Genomic DNA, 20,082 nt, shown 5'->3' with positions numbered 1-20,082 from the left:
GATTAAACGCATTACGCAATGCAACTGCAGTGGTAAAAGAGAAAACTATTCCATCCCAAAGTGTTATGAAAATTATAAAATAATACTTACCAAACAATAGAATAAAACTCCAACATAACATTCTCAAACACTTGTTACTGTTGCAAAATAGTTTTGGAGAGTAAAAAGTTATTTATACTACTTATAAACATGGTTAGATCGTCTTGTTTGATTTACAATAAATATTATGTAGCATTGTTGTTGTTGCCTCAATAAAATAAATAATAATATTTGTTGCATTAAGTTTGTTGTTATAACAATGTTATACATCTCAATTATTATGATTAATGTTTTAGGAAGCTTGAGATAGTAATCTTATTTCAATACATTTTTAAAGCCAATTGATGCAGAGTGGGCAGAAAAGGTAAACATTTTCAACTATTTCTGGTTTATATCTTAATCTTTAAACGAGCATTTCTTGGAATCGGCTTCAACGATTTTCATGAAATTTAGTATATAGAGGGTTTCGAGGGCGATAAATCGATCTAGATAGGAATCATTTTTAGGAAATGTCATTTTATTCGTGTTTTATCGAATACCGAGCAAAGCTCAGTCAAATAGCTAGTTTATTATTATGAGTAACAATATTCTTATTTACTTTTATAAACTTCATATTTTTATTATTAAGGTTTCAATGCAAGAATATACTTTTTTTTGTTTTTTTTAAGAGCCTATGCTGTCCCACTGCTGGGCAAAGGCCTCCCCCAAGTCCTTTCATTCATCCCGATCCATCGCCACCGTCGGCCAACCTGGCTTGTATGTGTCAAGTTCATCACGCCATCTTTTGCGAGGTCGACCGCGGCGGCGTCGTCCATCATCAGGTACCCAGTCTGTGGCGATCTTTGCCCAGTGGTCAGGATGCATACGGCTAATATGAATATAAATATTATGTATAAAACATTTAGGAATACCAAATTTGAGGAGAGTTTAGTTGAGGTTGAGTCAAGGCAGATTTGAGGAAATGACTTAGAATACAAGTGTAAGAGAGGTAATCTTAATTCTTATCAAAACAAGCTCAGAACATTTATAAAGTAAAGAATAATATTTATAGAAATTTGAACTTTTACCTTTTTTAACCCATCAAACAATTGAAAATCTATTGTGTCTGCGATACCCACGATGAAGGTGCTACAGGAATAAAAAAACTATTATCAGTAAAAAAGCATTCATTCCAGCAACCACATAATAACTTAATATAACTAAATCACGCACTCCTTAAGCCTGTAGTCTTTCTGTATGCACTAAAATGTTCTAAGTACTGATATATTGTGTCTATTGGTGTGTATATCTCATTCATCCGACTCAGTAGGTGTTGGGGAGGTTGTATAGGTATTGATGGTCCGAGAAGACCTTGGAGAAATTCCCGGAGTAGGCCCCAGACTGCATTTGCCATCACACATGGACGATATTCCACCTGTAAACATAAATAATTTAAATAAACATATTTATGTTTAACAGTACCTTGTTTAGTATACAGATTGATGATATTGATCATACAGTAACTTCTTGGTGGAAATTCATGTTTCTCAGTAAAAATTATACACTATTCTTGCACTTCAAACAGTAAAATCATCCCACTTTATTATGGCTTATGAGTGTGGATAAAATACTAAGGGAGGAAAATTGAATATTTACCTCAATTAAAACTCCTTTAAAATTCTGATTCATGGTAACAGATCCTAGCTTCACACAAAAGTCTCCAAGTTCAAATTTAGGTCCCTTACTTTCTATTTTAGTTTGTTTCTTGGATGTGTAATGTTGTGAAAGCTTCATCATCAACAAATCAAATAATCCGTCCGCAATAACATGTATATTCTTTGTGCCACTTTCTAAGATAGAAAATACCGAGGCAGGTTGCTCAGAATTATGAAGAATGTGCACAGTCTTAGTTGTACCTGAAGGATAGACATTTAGACCTTAAAAACATAAACAAAAGTAAGTACACCTTATGTACCATTTAAGTAAATTAAAGTAAGCAAAAACATTAATTTCAATCACAATATTAAGTCCTTCATTATGTTTCAATTTATTTACTTCAGCACTATTACTTCACAAGCTGATAAAAACGGATTTTTTACTGTACTAACGCACCCCTCGTGCGTTATAAATTGAAGTTAAACAAGCTCTACTTTAGGACACTATGGTTAGATTGTGATTTGTGTGCATAGACTGAAATGTTAAATGAGCAGAGATTAATCTTACCCATTTGCGGGTGGGAGAGGTAACTTTCGCAGTCTACTAAAAATTGGCCCTGTTGAGTCGCTCCAAGTGCAAGAATTCTCTTCGTCAATAACTCTATTACATATGTGCCGGTTTTGTTTTCCGGAACAGGATACTGTTGAAGGCTGTAAATATTATAATATATTATGAGTAAAGAATATAAGAGTCTAATTTGTTAATCATCTATAAATACATACACAGTCACTCCCATTATATACTAGAAAAATCAAGGGAATGCAAAACTCAAAAGCCGATATTATCATGATAAATATTGTCTACAGTTCGACAAGGCTTTTATTTGAATGTGTCAATGTCAGTCAATGTGCGCTGCTTTGGCGCTGCTGGTAAAGGAGAACTGTCAAAAATGACGTTCATGGCATCCTTGTCGAAGTTCGCATTCGAACAGTAGAGACTAGAGTCTTGTGGGTCAAGTGTGCGCATTTAGATGCTATAATTCCTGCATCATCATAATATCCTAAACACTGGCAAATAACAAACTTGAATGTTTCACTTGATAGCAAAAAGATTATTTAGAAACAAAATACATGACTTCAAAAGATTACGCATTAAAAATTACAAAATATCGTAAATATTTGAGCAAAAATCCTCATTTATCTGTTAATCCAAAAAGGCGCGCGCGCAGCTTTTGGGACGCGAGCGCTTCGTAGGGCGTCCTAGAAGAGGGGGGTTGCCGTTCCTTAGCGTCGTATATTTTTCGAGATATTTACAATGCGTACACTTACACGCTGCGCACACTTGACCCACATGACCATAATGTTGAAATCATAGATAATACATATAGAGGTTATAGAGAGTTGGAATGTTGGACCAATGAAAATTCGACAGATAATTTTATGTTAGATTGTCAAGTGCGGGGCCGTGATAACTCACGTAACAAGTATTTATTTACGCAGAATCCATTATCAATCAGCCACAAAACATAAAAATCGGGAACGGTGCAATATTTGAGGTGTATTGTGTTGGACAATTGTAGTGAAAAAGTGCGACCAGTGTGGTCTAGAATCTAGATCAAGTTTAAATATTGACGACAAACCTATTCTTTTATATTTATTTGTTAGGTTTTATCGAATGAATAAAAATGATGACAGATAACGTTACATTGATCGTTAAAGCTCCCAATCAACAAATTGAGGATCAGAATATCCAGTGCCGTATGTCCTGGACGGTTGGAGAACTGAAGGGGCATCTTTCCGAAGTGTATCCCAGCAAACCGGTGAGATCAATATAATACGCCTACATCACACAATAAATCGATCATAAATCACGTGTTTTTTATTTCCAAAGTTCATCTTATGTTTGTTGCATAACACGAAATTAATAAAACAAACACTCAGTTGACATTTTATGACATAATTTTTAGTTCTACATTGTTCTGCGTTTTTAGCTTATTTTTGGTTCAATTAATTTATTTCCCTATCCTTAATTCTACTACTTACTCTTATTTGCATGCAAGTCATATACGCAAATATTTGAAATAGTGAAACAAATAAGTGTTTTTTTGGCAAGTAACTCAAAATTTTAATAACTTTCAATATTTAAAAGTTGGTCTGTAAATGTCTGGCTAATGCTTGCTCATTTTAAATATTATATTAATGAGAATAAAATACAGATTTTAATAGTAAAATTGGTCAGTAAAAGTTGTAAATACCAAAGAGGATATCATATGTAACAAGAGGTCAGACTAAGGCCCGATTCAACCAAACTTGAAGTTACACAAGTATAACTATCATGAGAATAATTTTACTCCTTTAATTTACTCGAAGGTATTATCGTTTGCATTTTACCAAGTTACTCAAAGAGTATGAAATAAAATGTCAATTATAGTTCACAATGACACCGACCGTGACAGTTGAACCCTGTTGTGCAACACTCTGATACTGGCAACTCACAAAGGAGCCATTAATAAAAAAGAAGAAGAACTATTCTCAGTTTAATATTTACTCCACCAAAATAGCCCATGTAAATATTTACTCCCATGTAATTTCCTCATTCTTGGATTAGAAGTTGGAACAACGCAAAACCAGCTTAGTCTTAGATTAGGAGACAGTTATACTCGAGTAAAATTTTACTCCAGTTTGGTCAAATCCGCCCTTAGAAGAAAAAATTAACATTTATTATTTTTTATTGAAGCTTAAGTTAAAAATTTTAAGTGCAAAACCTTTCACTCTAAACATACCAAAAATTAAATAAAAAAGAAATGAGCTCAAATAATGTTTTATTTCAATAAAAAATATTGTACATAGCTAAATAAACACAAAACAATAAAACAGATTTAAGTAATCCACAAGCTTTTTTTCATTCCTATATAATATTCAATATTATAATATTACAGTACAGTTTTATGTATTTTATTTATAAATAGAATAGCTGTCTATGCTACTCTAGCGGGGGGGATTAAAGCGCGCAGCTTTTCCATCAGTCCTGTCCACCAGGTCCAGTGCACACAGTTGACTACTGTGTGCACTGGACCTGCTACTGCTACCATACATATTTGTAAAGCAACAAATCGTCCGCTGCCTACACTCCTATTCCTATCCAGTGGATACCTTTATACAAATATACATACACACTTAAGTATTATTACTTTGTTTTTTTACACCCTGTATACAACAGCTGAAATCTATCACGCGGGCTCAGGCCAGCTGCATACCACCTCACTTGATCAGAAGAGTTTCCCTTGGTGGCCGTACTACTCATAATCCCATAATTTCTTATATATGTCGTAGGATGATTTGATAAATCCGTGTTTTCGCGAAATCCCTAGAATTTTCGCGAAAATTCGATTTATCAAATCATCCTACGATGTCGTAGGATGATTTGATATTAGAACACGGTTTGACATAGTTATGTTTTGCTTCAATTTATCAATTTACGGTTATATTTACATTTTACAATGGCTTACCTTTCGTTTTCCAATAATTAATCCACATAATTTACAATTTTTGTAGGAGTTGCTAAAATTAATTTTCACAAAATGAAAATCGAACTTTGAGTTTTAAGGATGTATATAACATTTATAAATTCAAAGATTCTGACCTAAATTCCAAATATATATGAAGTTATTTTAAATACGAAATAATTATTTAAAATGACCGGAAAACTGGTTGTTTACAATCCATCACTTCGTCATATTATAATCTCGCGGTGTTTACCATTGAGGTACTATATGTCGCAGCCGATGGTTTAAATAGCCGTTCAATCAAACAGCTAGCCCTTTGACTGAACAACGCCATTCAATCATACGTCTAGCTTTTATATTGAATATTTTAGTCGCTCAAAACGTTCAACACTACAGCTGATTCAAAAGCCGCCGTCTAATTGAAGTAGTTCAGCACGCACCGCTGCGGCGCTAGGTGCGTTTTCTTTACAATATGGCGTCAGCTAGCAGGTGTTTGTTGGTGTTTGTGGTTGTTTTTCGGAAAGAAAGTAGTTAATAAAAGTTACAGGTGTTATTAACTTATTAAAGAGACAAAAATTGTGGAGGCACATATGAGTGAATCAAAATTTCAACAAATATTCGAGGAGAAATTACGGGATTATGAAATAGATGGACGCAGCCACCCCGAAAGGGGGGCTCGGGGGGCGCAGCCCCCTTGTCAAAACAAAAACAAACACAATCTAGAAAGTCCAAAAGTTGGTTAGGTTAGAACTTAGACCACAACACAGAGGGAGCCGAGCGAGCGCAGCGAGCGTGCTGCGGTAGCAGCCGGCGACCGCCCTTTTTTTTTTTAAGACGGGAAATGCGCTTAAGCATCCCCGGCGGCGGGTGAATCTACTCAAAATTTTATTTTAGGCCAAAAATTGTGTTTTTTAAAAAACCCTTAAATATTGCTCTGAATGTTTCTGGTGTTAAAAGACACCTAAATAAAATTCCCTTTCTGTAAGAGTCACGAAAATTGTAAGAACGAAGAGTATGTTTGTTTGGATGCATATATGTATGGATGTGTGGATGTATGGATGTTTGTTACTCTTTCACGCAAAAACTATTGAACGGATTTTAAAGAAACTTTACAACAATATAGCTTATACATCAGAATAACACATAGGCTACAATTTTAACCGACTTTCAAAATGGGGAAGGTGTTATGTTCGTTTTCTTATGTTACCGATTAACCGATTTTCAAAATTTTTGTTTTGGTTATATTTCATTTACTTATATAGGCCAGGGTATCATCCCAATTTGGTATTATATTCACAAAAGTGGTGATCTGATGAAGGATCCATAATAAGTAATCGAGGGAACTCCTCAAAATTTATAGGGAAACATGTGGTGACTTCGGTTTCGTGAAAAGTATTCTAAGCATATGCTACCAACAAGTAAGATTTTGCACCGAGGTATACCGTAGTTCGGAAGGTGCTGAGAGAACTCCTGATTCTTTATAGATACAAGTTTGGGAGTTTCGGCGTTGTTTTAAGAACGGAAAGCATATGCTACTATGCAAATTACATTAATCATCATCATCATCATCACTACCATATTATACCATGCATCGTCCCATGGTTATGACTTATGAGCCTATAATGACCCTGTTATTGGTACTTTTCATAGTCTTCTAGATGGAGACTCGAGTTTGTCAAGCGATAATTAAAAAAAAATCTATACCTACCTAATATTATAAAACTCAAGAGTATGTTTGCTTGAACGCGTTAATCTCAGGAACTACAGGTCCGATTTAAAAACTTATTTCAGTGTTAGATAGCTCATTTATCGAGTAAGACTATAGGCTAAATATTATCACGCTAAGACTAATACAACCGAATAAACTCAGGAAAATGTGGGAAAAACGGAGGAAATATAAGAAATTACCAATTACTGGAGCAATTTTTATGGCAATATTAAGCACAGATATAAGCTATTTTTTATGGGAAAATGTACGGTTTCTGTAAAATTCCTAATTTACGCGGGCGAAGCCGCGCGGGACACCTATAGTCCATTATACTTTATCTTATAGCAGTAACTGCCAATTAACAATTTTAACAGTTTGTACATTTCACTTTTATGATGTAAATGTTCATTTTATTTGCTCATATCAATATTGTTAGACTTGAGGATTCATTTTGGATGCTGTTTTAAAAGTGCTAATAAACTTTGTAGCCTGAATATTATGTTATTAACAGATAATTATGACAATAACATAAATAACAGGAAAGATAATAGTATCTCTGTATAGAAATATAATACCAAAATCCTTTTTATAAATAATAAAATTAAGAAATTTAAAAAAACCCCCGCCAAATAACTTTAAAAAGTAATGAAATAATATATTTTACTGACTTCAAGTTTAAATAATTCCTAAGTGTAAAGTGATATTTTAGCCCATAATAATTGTTGTCACGGTGTGTCGGGGGACCGCCAACAGTGTCTTTTGCATTTTGTATCGCCATGTCACTGATTGTCTCGATACTATAATGTTTTGTGAAATCAAACATCTACATTAGCGATCCCCCGACACACCTTGACAACACTAATGGACTAAAATATCACTTAGGAATTATTTAAACTTAAAGTCAGTAAAATAAAGTTATAGTGCAAAATAATTCCTATCAACAGGATCATATTATATCCCAATGAATACCATCTAGGAATGTCCTTTTGGATGAGGCCGTCACGCGTCAATATGAGTCCAAACATGAAACCTCCACTTTGGGTTCCTATACAACCCAGGTGATGCTGCAGCAGCAGCATGCAAAAATTTTATCTACGTCTTACTAATTGTCGCAATTAAAATGAGCCCAAACACGAAACCATTGCTCTAAGTTGGGTATTCTATTGATTACCAGGTGATACTGCAGCACCAGGTCAACTTTCCCTTAATGTGTAAATATTCATGAATGTCACGACCTAGAATGCAATAAAGCCCAACAAACGACTGCAAGTTGCTAATCGGCCCTTCACGAACCAGATGAACTGCGATTTTTCAGCACGGAGCAGGCTGATGATGATGAACTATAGCTAAGAACACTCTCAATTAAGTCAGCTTTCAAACAAAAAAAACTAGATCAAAATCGGTCCACCCGTTTGGATGCTACGATGCCACAGACAGACAGACAGATAGACAGACCGACAGACAGACACGTCAAACTTATAACACCCCTCTTTTTTGTCGGGAGTTAAAAATAGGTTTATATAATATAATGAAAAGCTTATGTTTAATAACCCTGAACTTAGCAGACAGCAGACAAAATAAAACTTCAGTTAACGATATGTACGAGCTAAATTTTTTTTTTTTAATTTAACAAAATGGGAATTGTTTGTCGCTGAATTGTCTACAGGTGATACTAAACAAAAAAATTTTTAAGTTCTGAAAATTTTTCTATTTTAAAAATAAAATTTTGGGAAGCTCTCAAGCAATTTTTATTGTTGAAATTTTATAAAAATTTACAAATATGCTCAATTTTTGGTTGTCTAAAGATGATATCACACACAAACAAAATCTGGCAACGCTGCTACATATCCTTATCTGAAATTTTATTTTGTCTGCTAAGTTCAGGGTCATTAAACATAAGCTTTTCATTACAGTAGTATAGTATTTACTTGAATACTATCATAGCCTAGGTAGCCTGATTTAAATAAATAAATAAATATAAAAAAAATTCCTTATATGTTTCTAACTGTACTTTCCTGTTAAATAGATGTTTTAACAGGAAAACACAGCATTTGGTTTTTATCTCAAATAATATTTTATTTTTGCAGACTAAAGAGGAACAGAAAATAATTTACTCTGGCCGACTGTTAGACGACAATGCTGTCATCAAAGACATCCTTCGAAATTATGAAGACCAGTTCACACATACTATGCACTTAGTTTGTGCACCAAAGAGAAATATTATGACTGAGAAAAGGAATGAGGCTGAGAAAACCGAACCCAACACAGACGGGATAAGGCACAGGAATGTGGGAGAAAACCCAAACCCGCCAGAACCCGCTCGTCCTGAAGTGCGACAGAATGATCAAAATCATACAGTTGAAATGCAGAACTATCTCAGTTCGTTCGTGAACAACTATGGGAGAGTTCCTCCCTACCCTAATTATAACCTGGGCCAGGGTTATCTGCCGGTGCCTAGTGATCCTGCTTCGATGGCAAACCACATGATGATGATGCAGCAGGCCTACATGCAGTACATGCAGCAGTATGCTAACATGTAAGTTAATATTTGTGGAGGATAATAGTTATCAGAACACACAAACATAATATTTCCTGTGCTAACTATGTCAATGTTTGTTCTGATACTTCAGTAAAGTGCACATACTTAAATCTACAGCTATTTATTCAAAGTATATTAATTATATTTAATATGCTTACACAGGTCTACAATTATGTGTTAAGGCATCCATCATATAATCCGTTGAACATTTTTGATGATTTTACTACCCTGTTTTCTCCCTGCTGAAATAGGCTCCTGATATTGTTATAATACATCAAGCACAGACACTTCTTAAAGCTGATTTTTGTTCTACTTTGGCCCTTTTCAGGTGGCAAGCAACAGCTGAAGCAGCGGCCACTCCACCACCGGTAGAGACACCACCACAACCAGCCCCGGTTCGAGAACCCGAGGCAGATGAAGGACGACAGGCCAGGGATTGGCTGGACCACATATACTCCGCCTCACGATTCGCAATATTGATCTCACTGCTGTACGTGTACGGCAGCCCGGCTAGACTGCTCCTGGTTATCATTCTAGCTGCAATGGCCTACTTGTAAGTTAAAAAAATGAGTTATTATTTCTATAATAAGAATGTATTATTCATACTAATAATGTGAATGCGAAATTATTCTGTTTCTTTAGACTAACTCTACTAATAATTTAAATAGGGAATAATTGCTGGGCTACAAAGAAGTGGGCAACACCCAGCTGTAGTCATATTTTTTTTTTTTTTTTATGTAAAGGGCAGCAAACGGGTCACCTGATGGAAAGCAACTTCCGTCGCCCATGGACACTCGCAGCATCAGAAGAGCTGCAGGTGCGTTGCCGGCCTTTTAAAAGGGAATAGGGGAGGGTAGGGAAGGAAATAGGAGAGGGTAGAGAAGGGAAAAGGGTAGGGGATTGGGCCTCCGGTAAACTCACTCACTCGGCGAAACACAGCGCAAGCGCTGTTTCACGCCGGTTTTCTGTGAGGCCGTAGTATTTCTCCGGTCGAGCCGGCCCATTCGTGCCGAAGCATGGCTCTCCCACGTAAAATACTATTTTTATTACATTAAATGTATGTTTCAGACATCAAGTTGGATTCTTCCGCGATCTACGCAACCTCGCTAACAATGACGCTCGCAATGAGGCGCAGAACGCAGGCGAACGTAATGACCAGCCCGACAATGACGGTAATGAGGAGCCCCGCGCCGAACAAAATGGCAACAGACAGGAGCAACAAACAAATGAACCTGCCAACGAAAACGACCAGCCCTCTCTACTCGCTGTCACATGGATGATATTTACGACATTTTTTACCTCGTTAATACCAGATACAAACTAAATGTAAAAGCCATAAATATGCTGCTGTTACAACATGTCCAAATGCAAATTTGTGGGTCATCATTTTGTAAATAAAATGCTTCTATAAGTTCCTGCAAAACACACTGTGTTATCATGATTGGTGTTTACATTTACCATATTTTCTTATTATGTTCATAAGAATGTACCATGCCAGGGTATTTGGCAGTACCTCTCTTAGATAGAGGCTATAAAATTAGGTCACATTATTATTTATTTATTTTTTAATAATATCTATGGACCCTTCACACCACGTCAGTTTGGCCCCGTGCTAAGTACCTGAAGAACTTGTGTTACAGGTACCAGACACCGGAAATATATTTAATACATATATTTAAGATTTTTCATGTTTCACATTGTTTTCTTTAATTATTTACAAAAGAAAATTAAATTCTTGGGTTGCAGAGGGGCAAAAGGTAATTATGTATTTGAATGTGTTAGGGACTACAGTAGGGTCTCGTTAATCCAGAGAGGCAAAACAAGACCCTTTTCGAATTATCGAGGCGTCTGGATTATAGTATGCAAAATTTAATGTCAATAAAACACAATATGTGTTTAAACTTAATTTCTTTAATCAATTTTTAAATTATAACAAAAAGACAAAATGTATATGTTCATAATAATTATTACAACTATATTTATGATTTTCGCATTTCATTACGAAAGCCCAGTCTCTAAGTTGACGGAAAAACATAACTTCGTGGCTATCAAATTCGTTATCTTCAGCCCATTTTAAAGCAGCGTTTAAAGCTCCGGCCAGCGGGATTACTGCAATCACCGAACAAGCGGGAGTCCGGATTACCGAGGCCCTACTGTATAAAGTATAATTGATAAGAGGTACTATCACAAAATTTGATTTATAAAATGTCACTGCTATTTGGTTGGAATATCAGACTTGACATAGTCTGACAAAAAAAAAGTGGTCCGTCATCTGCCTATGAATTATTTTTTCTGGTATAATGGTACATAGTAATTTACTGATACCCAAATAATTCTTTATGGAAAATCTTGTAAATGTCACAACAATCCAGATGAAAACAATATACTTTTTTTAATGTTACAACTCATATTAATGTGATTAGTAAATGTATTAATATAGATTCTCAGATTAATGGATTTTAAATGTTATATGAATCCAGTGTTAAACCAAATACTAATTGTAAATATTTAGAGTTTAAAAGTTAAAAAATTGTGGACAGAATTTACCTGTCTTGTTGTATTAGGAAATTGATGTATAGTGTATGGTCTATAACAAAGGTTCTGTATGGGTCGCGCACAATTTTAAGATGTTTGCATAACGGAAGGGATAGGCGCATGTATCGCAACGTGTTTAATCGCGATTTACCAACAAGGAACCATCTCTACCGATAGAGTGCGTGCACCGCCTTTTCAAAGTTTTCCCTTTGTTAAATCTTTAAGTTGTACGCGAACTCTACTTGATATAATACGGAGTATTGTGTCAAACTTTCTAATAACTTAGTATTACTCTGCAAATATGAAAATTTTACGTTAATAGATCTTGCCAATTTTGTTGCGGTATACTCGAGGAAAATTAATGTTTAGCAATTTGACATGCTACAGAAATTGACTTGAGCTACATTCCAGCAGATATGGACTGACGACAATAACGCTACGTTTATTTTATTACGAACATAATAATATTATAGGCCTGGAGATACTGACACAAAATTCTTGGTTATTTGTGCCAGTATGGCGGTTCTACAGTGGTATAAAATTACGTAAAGGCAAAAACAGGGGTATAATTACGTTTGGCGAAGAAAAAAATTACACATTTGCAGTGGTATGGCAGCCATTGGGACCTGTCGAAAAGTATGGTAAGGTGATTTTCGTGAATGGCTACTCGACGATGATTGGCTATGCAAAAATTAGCCTTGTACAAATGGTTCAATTTTCTTATTAAAATTAACGTATTCGCGTCGGTATGGCGGGCTGTAAGCCGGACCCGACAAGTATCGCATTACGATTTCGCCTACCTATTTTTTTTTAGACTATCTGAAAATACAAGCATTTTTGTGGAACAAATCGTTCGACACTCTTTATTTATCCGACAACGTTCGATTAACGCCCACGCGTTTGGGCTGTCGGTGCGAGCGCTATGACCATCATTTTCCTTTTTGCCTTTACGTAATTATACCCCTGTAGAACCGTCATACTGGTACAAATGACCAAGAATTTTGTGTCAGTTGGTGTCAGTATCTCCAGGCCTAATATGATTCATAAAGACTGAGTTATGGAATTGCTAAACATTATTTTTCTCAACCGTACAATATATTTAAATATGTATGAAATATAGAAGGTCAACAAAATTACCTACCTACATATACTATTTCTGGAATAAGTTTGTATTTCCTGAATGTAACTGGATTTTGTATTATTTTATACAAGGTCTTACTTGCTTGAAGTCATAAGTATTAATGGTCCTGACTCCTGACTATTAAGTATAAAGGAATATTTCCTTTTAAACTACGTTTAAAAGGAAATATTCCTTTATACATTGTTTTTATTTGATAGATTTTATTTGTTGTTACTAAAATTTGGTGTCTTCTTGGTGGCAAGGTGGGGATTGTTTCTATCATTAGAGTTCATACAAAGATTCATGCATTTTGTAAAGCTAGTTATATTAGACATATAATTTACTGTGATAAGATAGTGTTTTGGTTGCATCTTAAATAAACTATTGATAAACTGTATTTCAATATTTTCCATATAATTTAAAACCACTTAGCATGTAATACATTTATGAAGAAACGAAATGAAGTATTTGCCTTCATTTCTTTATGTACCAAATACCGTACATAGACTTTTGACCTGTCGCCTACTTAGCTCTTTCACTTGCGCCGAAAATTCTATAAGAGCCGCGTACGATACCGACCTGTGGACGCTTACTTTTAGACCGGCCGCACATTGTACATTTCTGATCAGAAACAGTTGAACGATATTTCACAGCGGATTTAACAATATTTTTCATTTCTTACTGTTTTAGGGTTCTGTACCCAAAGGGTAAAAATGGGACCCTGTTACTGAGACTTCAATATCTGTCCGTCTCCAGGCTGTAACTCAAGAACGGTAATAGCTAGAGAGTTGAAATTTTCACAGATTATGTATTTCTGTTGCCGCTATAACAACAAATACTAAAAACAAATAATAAATTAAATATATTTTAAGAATGCTCCCATTCAACAAACGAGATTTTTCAAACATTTTTTGCTCGGTATCAATGATGACAATAGGTAGGCACTTGGAATGTATGTACAACATACTCAGCTGTATTTATACTTTAATAATTAATAATAAAATTTAAATAAAATAAATAATTCAGGGGGGCAAAAGCACATTTTTCACTATTTTTGCTCTATAATGGTACGGAACCCTTCGTGCGCGAGTTAAGTGAGTTTATCACAGAAGACAAGACTGCCTATATCAAATGTGTTAGCAAATTTGTTCTATAATAAAAGCCTGCTTTAACCTAATAAAATTTAAAACATAAATTAAAAGTCTTCACTAAAATCAACATCCATCATTTCACAGACTTCTGAACCATTTTGTTCTTTATTACCTATTTTATCATTTGCCATATCCCCATCTACAACACAGTGAACAGTTTTGCTTACTTCAGAATTGTCTGTCTCTTTGTCAATAACTTCCTGGCTTTTGTTTCCTTCACTTTCTTCTATGCCTACATAATTTGTGTTTGTTTCTTCTAGTGCTGGGCCTTTACCATGATCATTACAATTTTCTGCTTCTACCATTTCACTTTCTTTATCAATGTTATCATTAGTATTGCTCACTACTGTTGGGTGCTCTGTCACAACATTAGGATTCTCTAAACCATGTCTATTATCTTCAATGTCACTTTCTGCTTCTACCATTTCACTTTCTTTATCAATGTTATCATTAGTATTGCTCACTACTGTTGGGTGGTCTGTCACAACATTAGGATTCTCTAAACCATGTCTATTATAATCTTCAATGTCACTTTCTGCTTCTACCATTTCACTTTCTTTATCAATGTTATCATTAGTATTGCTCACTTCTTTTAGGTGCTCTGTCACAACATTATAACGATTCTCTAAATTGTCTCTATCACCTTCAATATCCCCCATCACTTCTATATCATTTATTGTATTTTCTTCTACATTTTCTTTTTCCTTAGCATTATATTCTTTTTGTTTAATTTCATGATTAGAATGTATATCCACAGTTATCGATTCATTTACACAAGTCACAGCAGCATCTTCTTCATCAGAGCTATCAATTACATTAAATTTATTGTGCCTCTTTATTTTTCCTATTTCTGTATCATCAACTTCAATAATTTCTTTATCATTAATAGGTACACTTTCTTCTTTATCATCAATCACGTTATTAACAATTATTGTAGCTTCAGCAGATTCCATTGACTTATTCTTCAATCTTGCAAGTCTTTTCTCTTCTGCTAACTTTTTACTTCTTAGCATTCTTTCCCTCTGTTCTTCATTTATGGATGGTGATGATGTTGCTTTTGGTATTGTTACTAGCCTGGTGAAATATAACACAAAATGTTAGGTTACATTATATTATCTTATGAAGAAACAGCAATTTATTTCCACAAAGATATTCAAGAAATGGACAAAATGTTCATAACTGAGTATTGTTTACCTGTTTTCAATTGGACTATGAATTGGAGGAGGTTTCTTAGCAGAGTTGGGTGCGGGAGTTGCACGAGCCAGCTCTATCTGCTGCTGCAGGAGCCTGTCAAACTCATCCTCTTCTGGTTCAGCGGCTGGAGTCTCTTCATCACTGGAATCCTTCTGCACAACTGTTTCATCCAATAACAGCTGACCTGATCTTATTTTTGTAAGATGAACCTGAAAATATGTTAGTTTGGTATAATATAGTGAACTTTATCTGATTCACAAAATATTTTTTTTTTTAAATATGAAGTACTCATACCATAACTGGCCTTTTCTTTCCAAGAGTTTCGATTTTCTTCAAACAATCTTCAAACTGAAATTTTGGATAAAGCCTGTAGGCCCAGTGCTCTAGCTTCTTCAATATTAAATCTAAGTCTTCTTTTTCATGTCCTTTACCTAAAGAAAATATATGTTTTTATTAGTAAGTAGCGTATTATAATGACATGTTTATCTAATTCACAGTAAGTTTCATTATATAAGTTTAGATGTATAGTGTATAGAAATCATTACTATTTACCTTTAAACTTAAAATCTTTAAAATGTTCTGGTATAACTTGTATGCCCCGTGGTCCAGTGAGGCGGGCTGGATTTAGTACAAACCGGGGGTTTCTCACAACTCGCTTTGTTTTAGTGGTGTTAGGATCAACTCTTCTTATATCTTCCTCTGTAATAACGATTAAATTTTGGTATAAGAAGTAGCCACTATTGCATATATTATGAATTAATTAGCCAGTTAACAACTCGACAATTAAATGTTTTGTAATAGTAAAGTGAAAGTTAGAAGCCGGCAAAGTAAAAACATTATAATAATAATAATAATATAATATCTATGGACGCTTCACACCACGTCAGTCTGGCCCCGTGCTAAGTACCTAAAGGACTTGTGTTACAGGTACCAGACAACGGAAATATATTTAATACTTTATACTATACATATATTTAAGATTTTTATTATATCATACATATATTTAATACACATCCAGACCCGGGAACATTGAAAACTTTTTGTTCCGTCGGCGGGATTCGAACCCGCGACCCCCGGCTTGAGCTACCGACGCGCTCACCACTGAGCCACAGAGGTCGTCAGATTCAAAGTCAAGAGTTTAGGGTTTATATAGAAAACAAATATTTAACATACCAGCTTCATCTTCTTTCTCACTGTTGTCGTCGCTGTCTGATCGTGCCCTTTCTTCAAACTCTTCACCCTCTATAACTCTTTCCAGTTCTTGAGCTTCATTTGCCTCATCTCCCAAAAATATATCTTCCAATAATGACATTATACTTTATAGAAAATAATAAAGAAACAATAATAAATAGGCAGAATTTTACTTCGATAACTATACAGCTATACCAAGCGTAATTTCCTGCACTGAGCCAAACGAACTGAACCCGGTACAGTTATATATTTGTTTATTTTAATATACTTGCTTGCTGGTTGAGAAATCAGAAAAACTTAATTTAAAAAATCAACAAAAATCAACCAAAACATAAAACAAAATATTTTTGGCGGTTAATAATTTTTGTGCACTGTCATTTGTCAGCAACGTCACAACCACAGAGTACTGGTACTTTATTATACACAGAGCATATATACTAGTAATCTGTGTACACAGAGTACTTTATTATATACTGGAGCATTGACTTTTATAAGTGGACTCGGCATTATAATGGTCTCTACCAAATCAAAATACTGTGGCCGGTCCGCCATTTTATGTTCCGGTTCTCCGAGGTACTTATACTGTCAGAGTGTCGTATTATAGGGATGTCGAAATTGAAAGAAAATATCGATATATCGATACATCGATATTTGAAAAATATATCAATATCGGTCTCTATATATCGCGAAAAAAATAGCCACTTGAAATGTTCACAAAATACTCAGTTGTATACATATATTTGTAGGCGTAGGGATGTGACGACCCCACCGCCCGCCTGATGGTAGTTCTGTCTCACAATAATTAGTGTGGGATGGATTTAACATCAAGCGCAGTTAGTCAACCGAAGGATGGCGGTAAAACCATCAACGATAGGGCCAGTGAAGAAATCCATGGTCATCAATGGGCTGCAGCATTGATGGTTTGATTCATTGGCCCCATGTCAGATTGCCAATCCGCGTGCTCCGCGTGGCAATTATGAGCAATTGCCTCTTATGAAACGCACCAGAAAAAGATGGCCCCTAGTTCCCGTTAGCGGTACTATTCCTGGCCACGGTAGCGGCCATGGTAACGGCACTGCGAGGGGTGCTAAGAATCTCCGGGCTACGGATCGCTACCACCAACTGGACCTGGCGACGTACAACGGACGACGATCTCCGCTTAGTTGCAGGCCCATGTTGGATGCGAGTAGCAGAAGCGTCATCTTGGCGTTCATTGAGAGAGGCCTATGTCCAGCAGTGGACGACTATAGGCTGATATGATGATGATGATGATGATACATACTTACTTTAATAATAATAATAATTGATGGTAAAATTAAAATAAACTGTAAACACTTCGTGCGCGAATACAACTAGTATTTGTCCGATTTTTTGGTAATTTTTGCCCGATATCAATAATGGCAACTTAAATAATAATTAATAAACTTAAAATAAATTAAATAGTTTTATTAAAATTAAGGAGGCTCCTATATAAAAAAAACCATATTTGCCTATTTTGTCTCTATGTACTATAATACATAGAGACAAAATAGGCAAAAATGATATTTTTATATAATACTAGCTGTTGCCCGCGACTTCGTCCGCGTCAGCAAAATGTGATGATGAAGATTATAAAAAAGAGAGAATTTTTCCGAACAAAATATATAAAAAAATAAAATATATCCTCCTCCTTTATTGAAAGTCTGTTAAAAAGTAGCCTAAGTTACTCCTTATTACATCAGCTATCTGCCAAAAAAAGTCCCGTCAAAATCGCCCCAGCCGTTTCGGAGATTAGCCGGAACAAACAGACAGACATACAGACAGACAAAAATTGTAAAAAATGCTATTTTGGTATATGTATCGTAAGTACATTCATATGAATGTAGTAAAAAACGGTTCTTTCAATGTTACAAACAGACACGTCTTCAATTTTATTTATATGTATAGATAAAAAAAAAATTTTGATATCAATATAAATAAAATTGGAGTGTCTGTTTGTAATATTAAAATAACCGTTTTTTACTACATGCATATGAATATTTAGACGGTACTTACATCAAAATTACAATTTTTAGAATTTTTGTCTGTCTGTATGTCTGTCTGTTTGTTCTGGCTAATCTCCGAAATGGCTGGACCGATTTTGACGGGACTTTTATTGGCAGATAGCTTTTTTTTTATGAAATAAGGGGGCAAACGAGCAAATGGGTCACCTGATGGAAAGCAACTTCCGTCGCCCATGGACACTCGCAGCATCAGAAGAGCTGCAAGTGCGTTGCCGGCCTTTTAAGAGGGAATAGATTAATAGGGGAGGGTAGGGAAGGGAATAGTTGAGGGTAGGGAAGGGAATAGGGTAGGGGTTAGGGGATTGGGCCTCCGGTAAACTCACTCACTCGGCGAAACACAGCGCAAGCACTATTTCACGCCGGTTTTCTGTGAGAACGTGGTATTTATCCGGTCGGGCCGGCCCATTCGTGCCGAAGCATGGCTCTCCCACGTATGCTGATGTAATAAGCTGATGTAATAAGGAGTAACTTAGGCTACTTTTTAACCGACTTCCAAAAAGGAGGAGGACATATTTTTACTTTTTTATTTTTTACCTATGTATTTTACATTTTGTTGATGCGGACGAAGTCGCGGGTAACAGCTAGTATATAATATAACAGGACGCTCACTTATAACATGTTAGTTTATCGATGTCCTCGACAAATATCAACCGAGTGTCCCATCACTATAGATCTAAGCAGTATCCACATCAGCCAGTAGATGGCGCTGCTTTGATTCCATATAAATTCGCGTTAACGTGCTCGATGCGTATGATCGAATAAAACTCGCACTAACCCCTCTGGAGTCACAACTCACAGATCTAAATAAATAGATCGACTATGACATCGCATGTAAACACAATGTATCTTACAATTTAAATACATAATTATTATAATTATTATAGATTGCTTAGTCTATTGCGCCCCATGCGATGTCTAAGTTGATCTATTTATTTAAAACGTAATATTTTTAATATTGATATGACAATAACTTACGTAATAACTTGAGATAGAAGGTCCCCTAGGTAGGGGCTGAATAAATTAACCGACTTGGTATTGCATGGATCTCATAAATTTTTACGGTATAAAAACTGAATTGCGAGACTTGGTTTTTTTACAGGATGTTTTTGATGGGATTTTATATTATATAAAAAAATCATTTTTGCCTATTTTGGCTGCGTTCCAGATGACGTTAATTTTGACCAAAACGCTCAAAACGTCCCCTTCTGCCGTTCCCTTTGGCGACCGGGGTCGTTTTGATCGCGGCTATGACGTCACTCATGACGTCATCATTTTCGCTCAAAACGACCCTTGACGAAGATGGGTCAAAGTGGGCGTTCTAGTTTTGTTTTTTTAATTTTAACGTAACTATATCGCGAAAGCCATGTTCGGAAAGTGTTCAGGAGAGAGTAGAGACAAAAAAACTTTATAATATTATTTCATT

General features: G+C 35.3%; 3 protein-coding genes across 6 annotated transcripts; 1 reads left to right on the top strand and 2 right to left on the bottom strand.

Moving 5' to 3' along the window:
• Window positions 1-1,190: 1,190 nt before the first annotated feature.
• On the bottom strand, window positions 1,191-2,547 carry LOC121727658 (mediator of RNA polymerase II transcription subunit 20). Of its 2 annotated transcripts, none has more exons than XM_042115619.1 (4): window positions 2,457-2,547; window positions 2,242-2,384; window positions 1,675-1,955; window positions 1,191-1,453 (listed from the first exon to the last, which is right to left on the bottom strand). In XM_042115619.1, the coding sequence occupies exons 1-4, from the start codon at window positions 2,468-2,470 to the stop codon at window positions 1,244-1,246; spliced, it is 648 nt and encodes a 215-aa protein (XP_041971553.1). In that variant the 5' UTR covers window positions 2,471-2,547; the 3' UTR covers window positions 1,191-1,243. The 2 variants fall into 2 exon arrangements, with proteins under 2 accessions (XP_041971553.1, XP_041971554.1); XM_042115620.1 differs by having other exon boundaries at window positions 1,675-1,934; window positions 2,457-2,545.
• Window positions 2,548-3,086: 539 nt separating this feature from the next.
• Window positions 3,087-10,843, top strand: LOC121727657 (homocysteine-responsive endoplasmic reticulum-resident ubiquitin-like domain member 2 protein). Its single transcript, XM_042115618.1, has 4 exons — window positions 3,087-3,493; window positions 8,975-9,423; window positions 9,755-9,979; window positions 10,495-10,843. The coding sequence occupies exons 1-4, from the start codon at window positions 3,359-3,361 to the stop codon at window positions 10,748-10,750; spliced, it is 1,065 nt and encodes a 354-aa protein (XP_041971552.1). The 5' UTR covers window positions 3,087-3,358; the 3' UTR covers window positions 10,751-10,843.
• Window positions 10,844-14,208: 3,365 nt separating this feature from the next.
• Window positions 14,209-16,905, bottom strand: LOC121728269. Of its 3 annotated transcripts, none has more exons than XM_042116412.1 (6): window positions 16,600-16,905; window positions 15,979-16,125; window positions 15,721-15,857; window positions 15,427-15,635; window positions 14,741-15,306; window positions 14,209-14,620 (listed from the first exon to the last, which is right to left on the bottom strand). In XM_042116412.1, the coding sequence occupies exons 1-6, from the start codon at window positions 16,736-16,738 to the stop codon at window positions 14,277-14,279; spliced, it is 1,542 nt and encodes a 513-aa protein (XP_041972346.1). In that variant the 5' UTR covers window positions 16,739-16,905; the 3' UTR covers window positions 14,209-14,276. The 3 variants fall into 3 exon arrangements, with proteins under 3 accessions (XP_041972346.1, XP_041972347.1, XP_041972345.1); XM_042116413.1 differs by having other exon boundaries at window positions 14,209-14,738; window positions 14,865-15,306; XM_042116411.1 differs by having other exon boundaries at window positions 14,209-15,306.
• Between the last annotated feature and the right edge of the window lie 3,177 nt (window positions 16,906-20,082).

The sequence above is a fragment of the Aricia agestis genome, chromosome 6 (assembly GCF_905147365.1).
Source record: "Aricia agestis chromosome 6, ilAriAges1.1, whole genome shotgun sequence".
NCBI lineage: Eukaryota > Metazoa > Arthropoda > Insecta > Lepidoptera > Lycaenidae > Aricia > Aricia agestis.
Note: the sequence above shows the minus strand (reverse complement) of the source record. Positions and strands in the feature narration are given on the sequence as shown.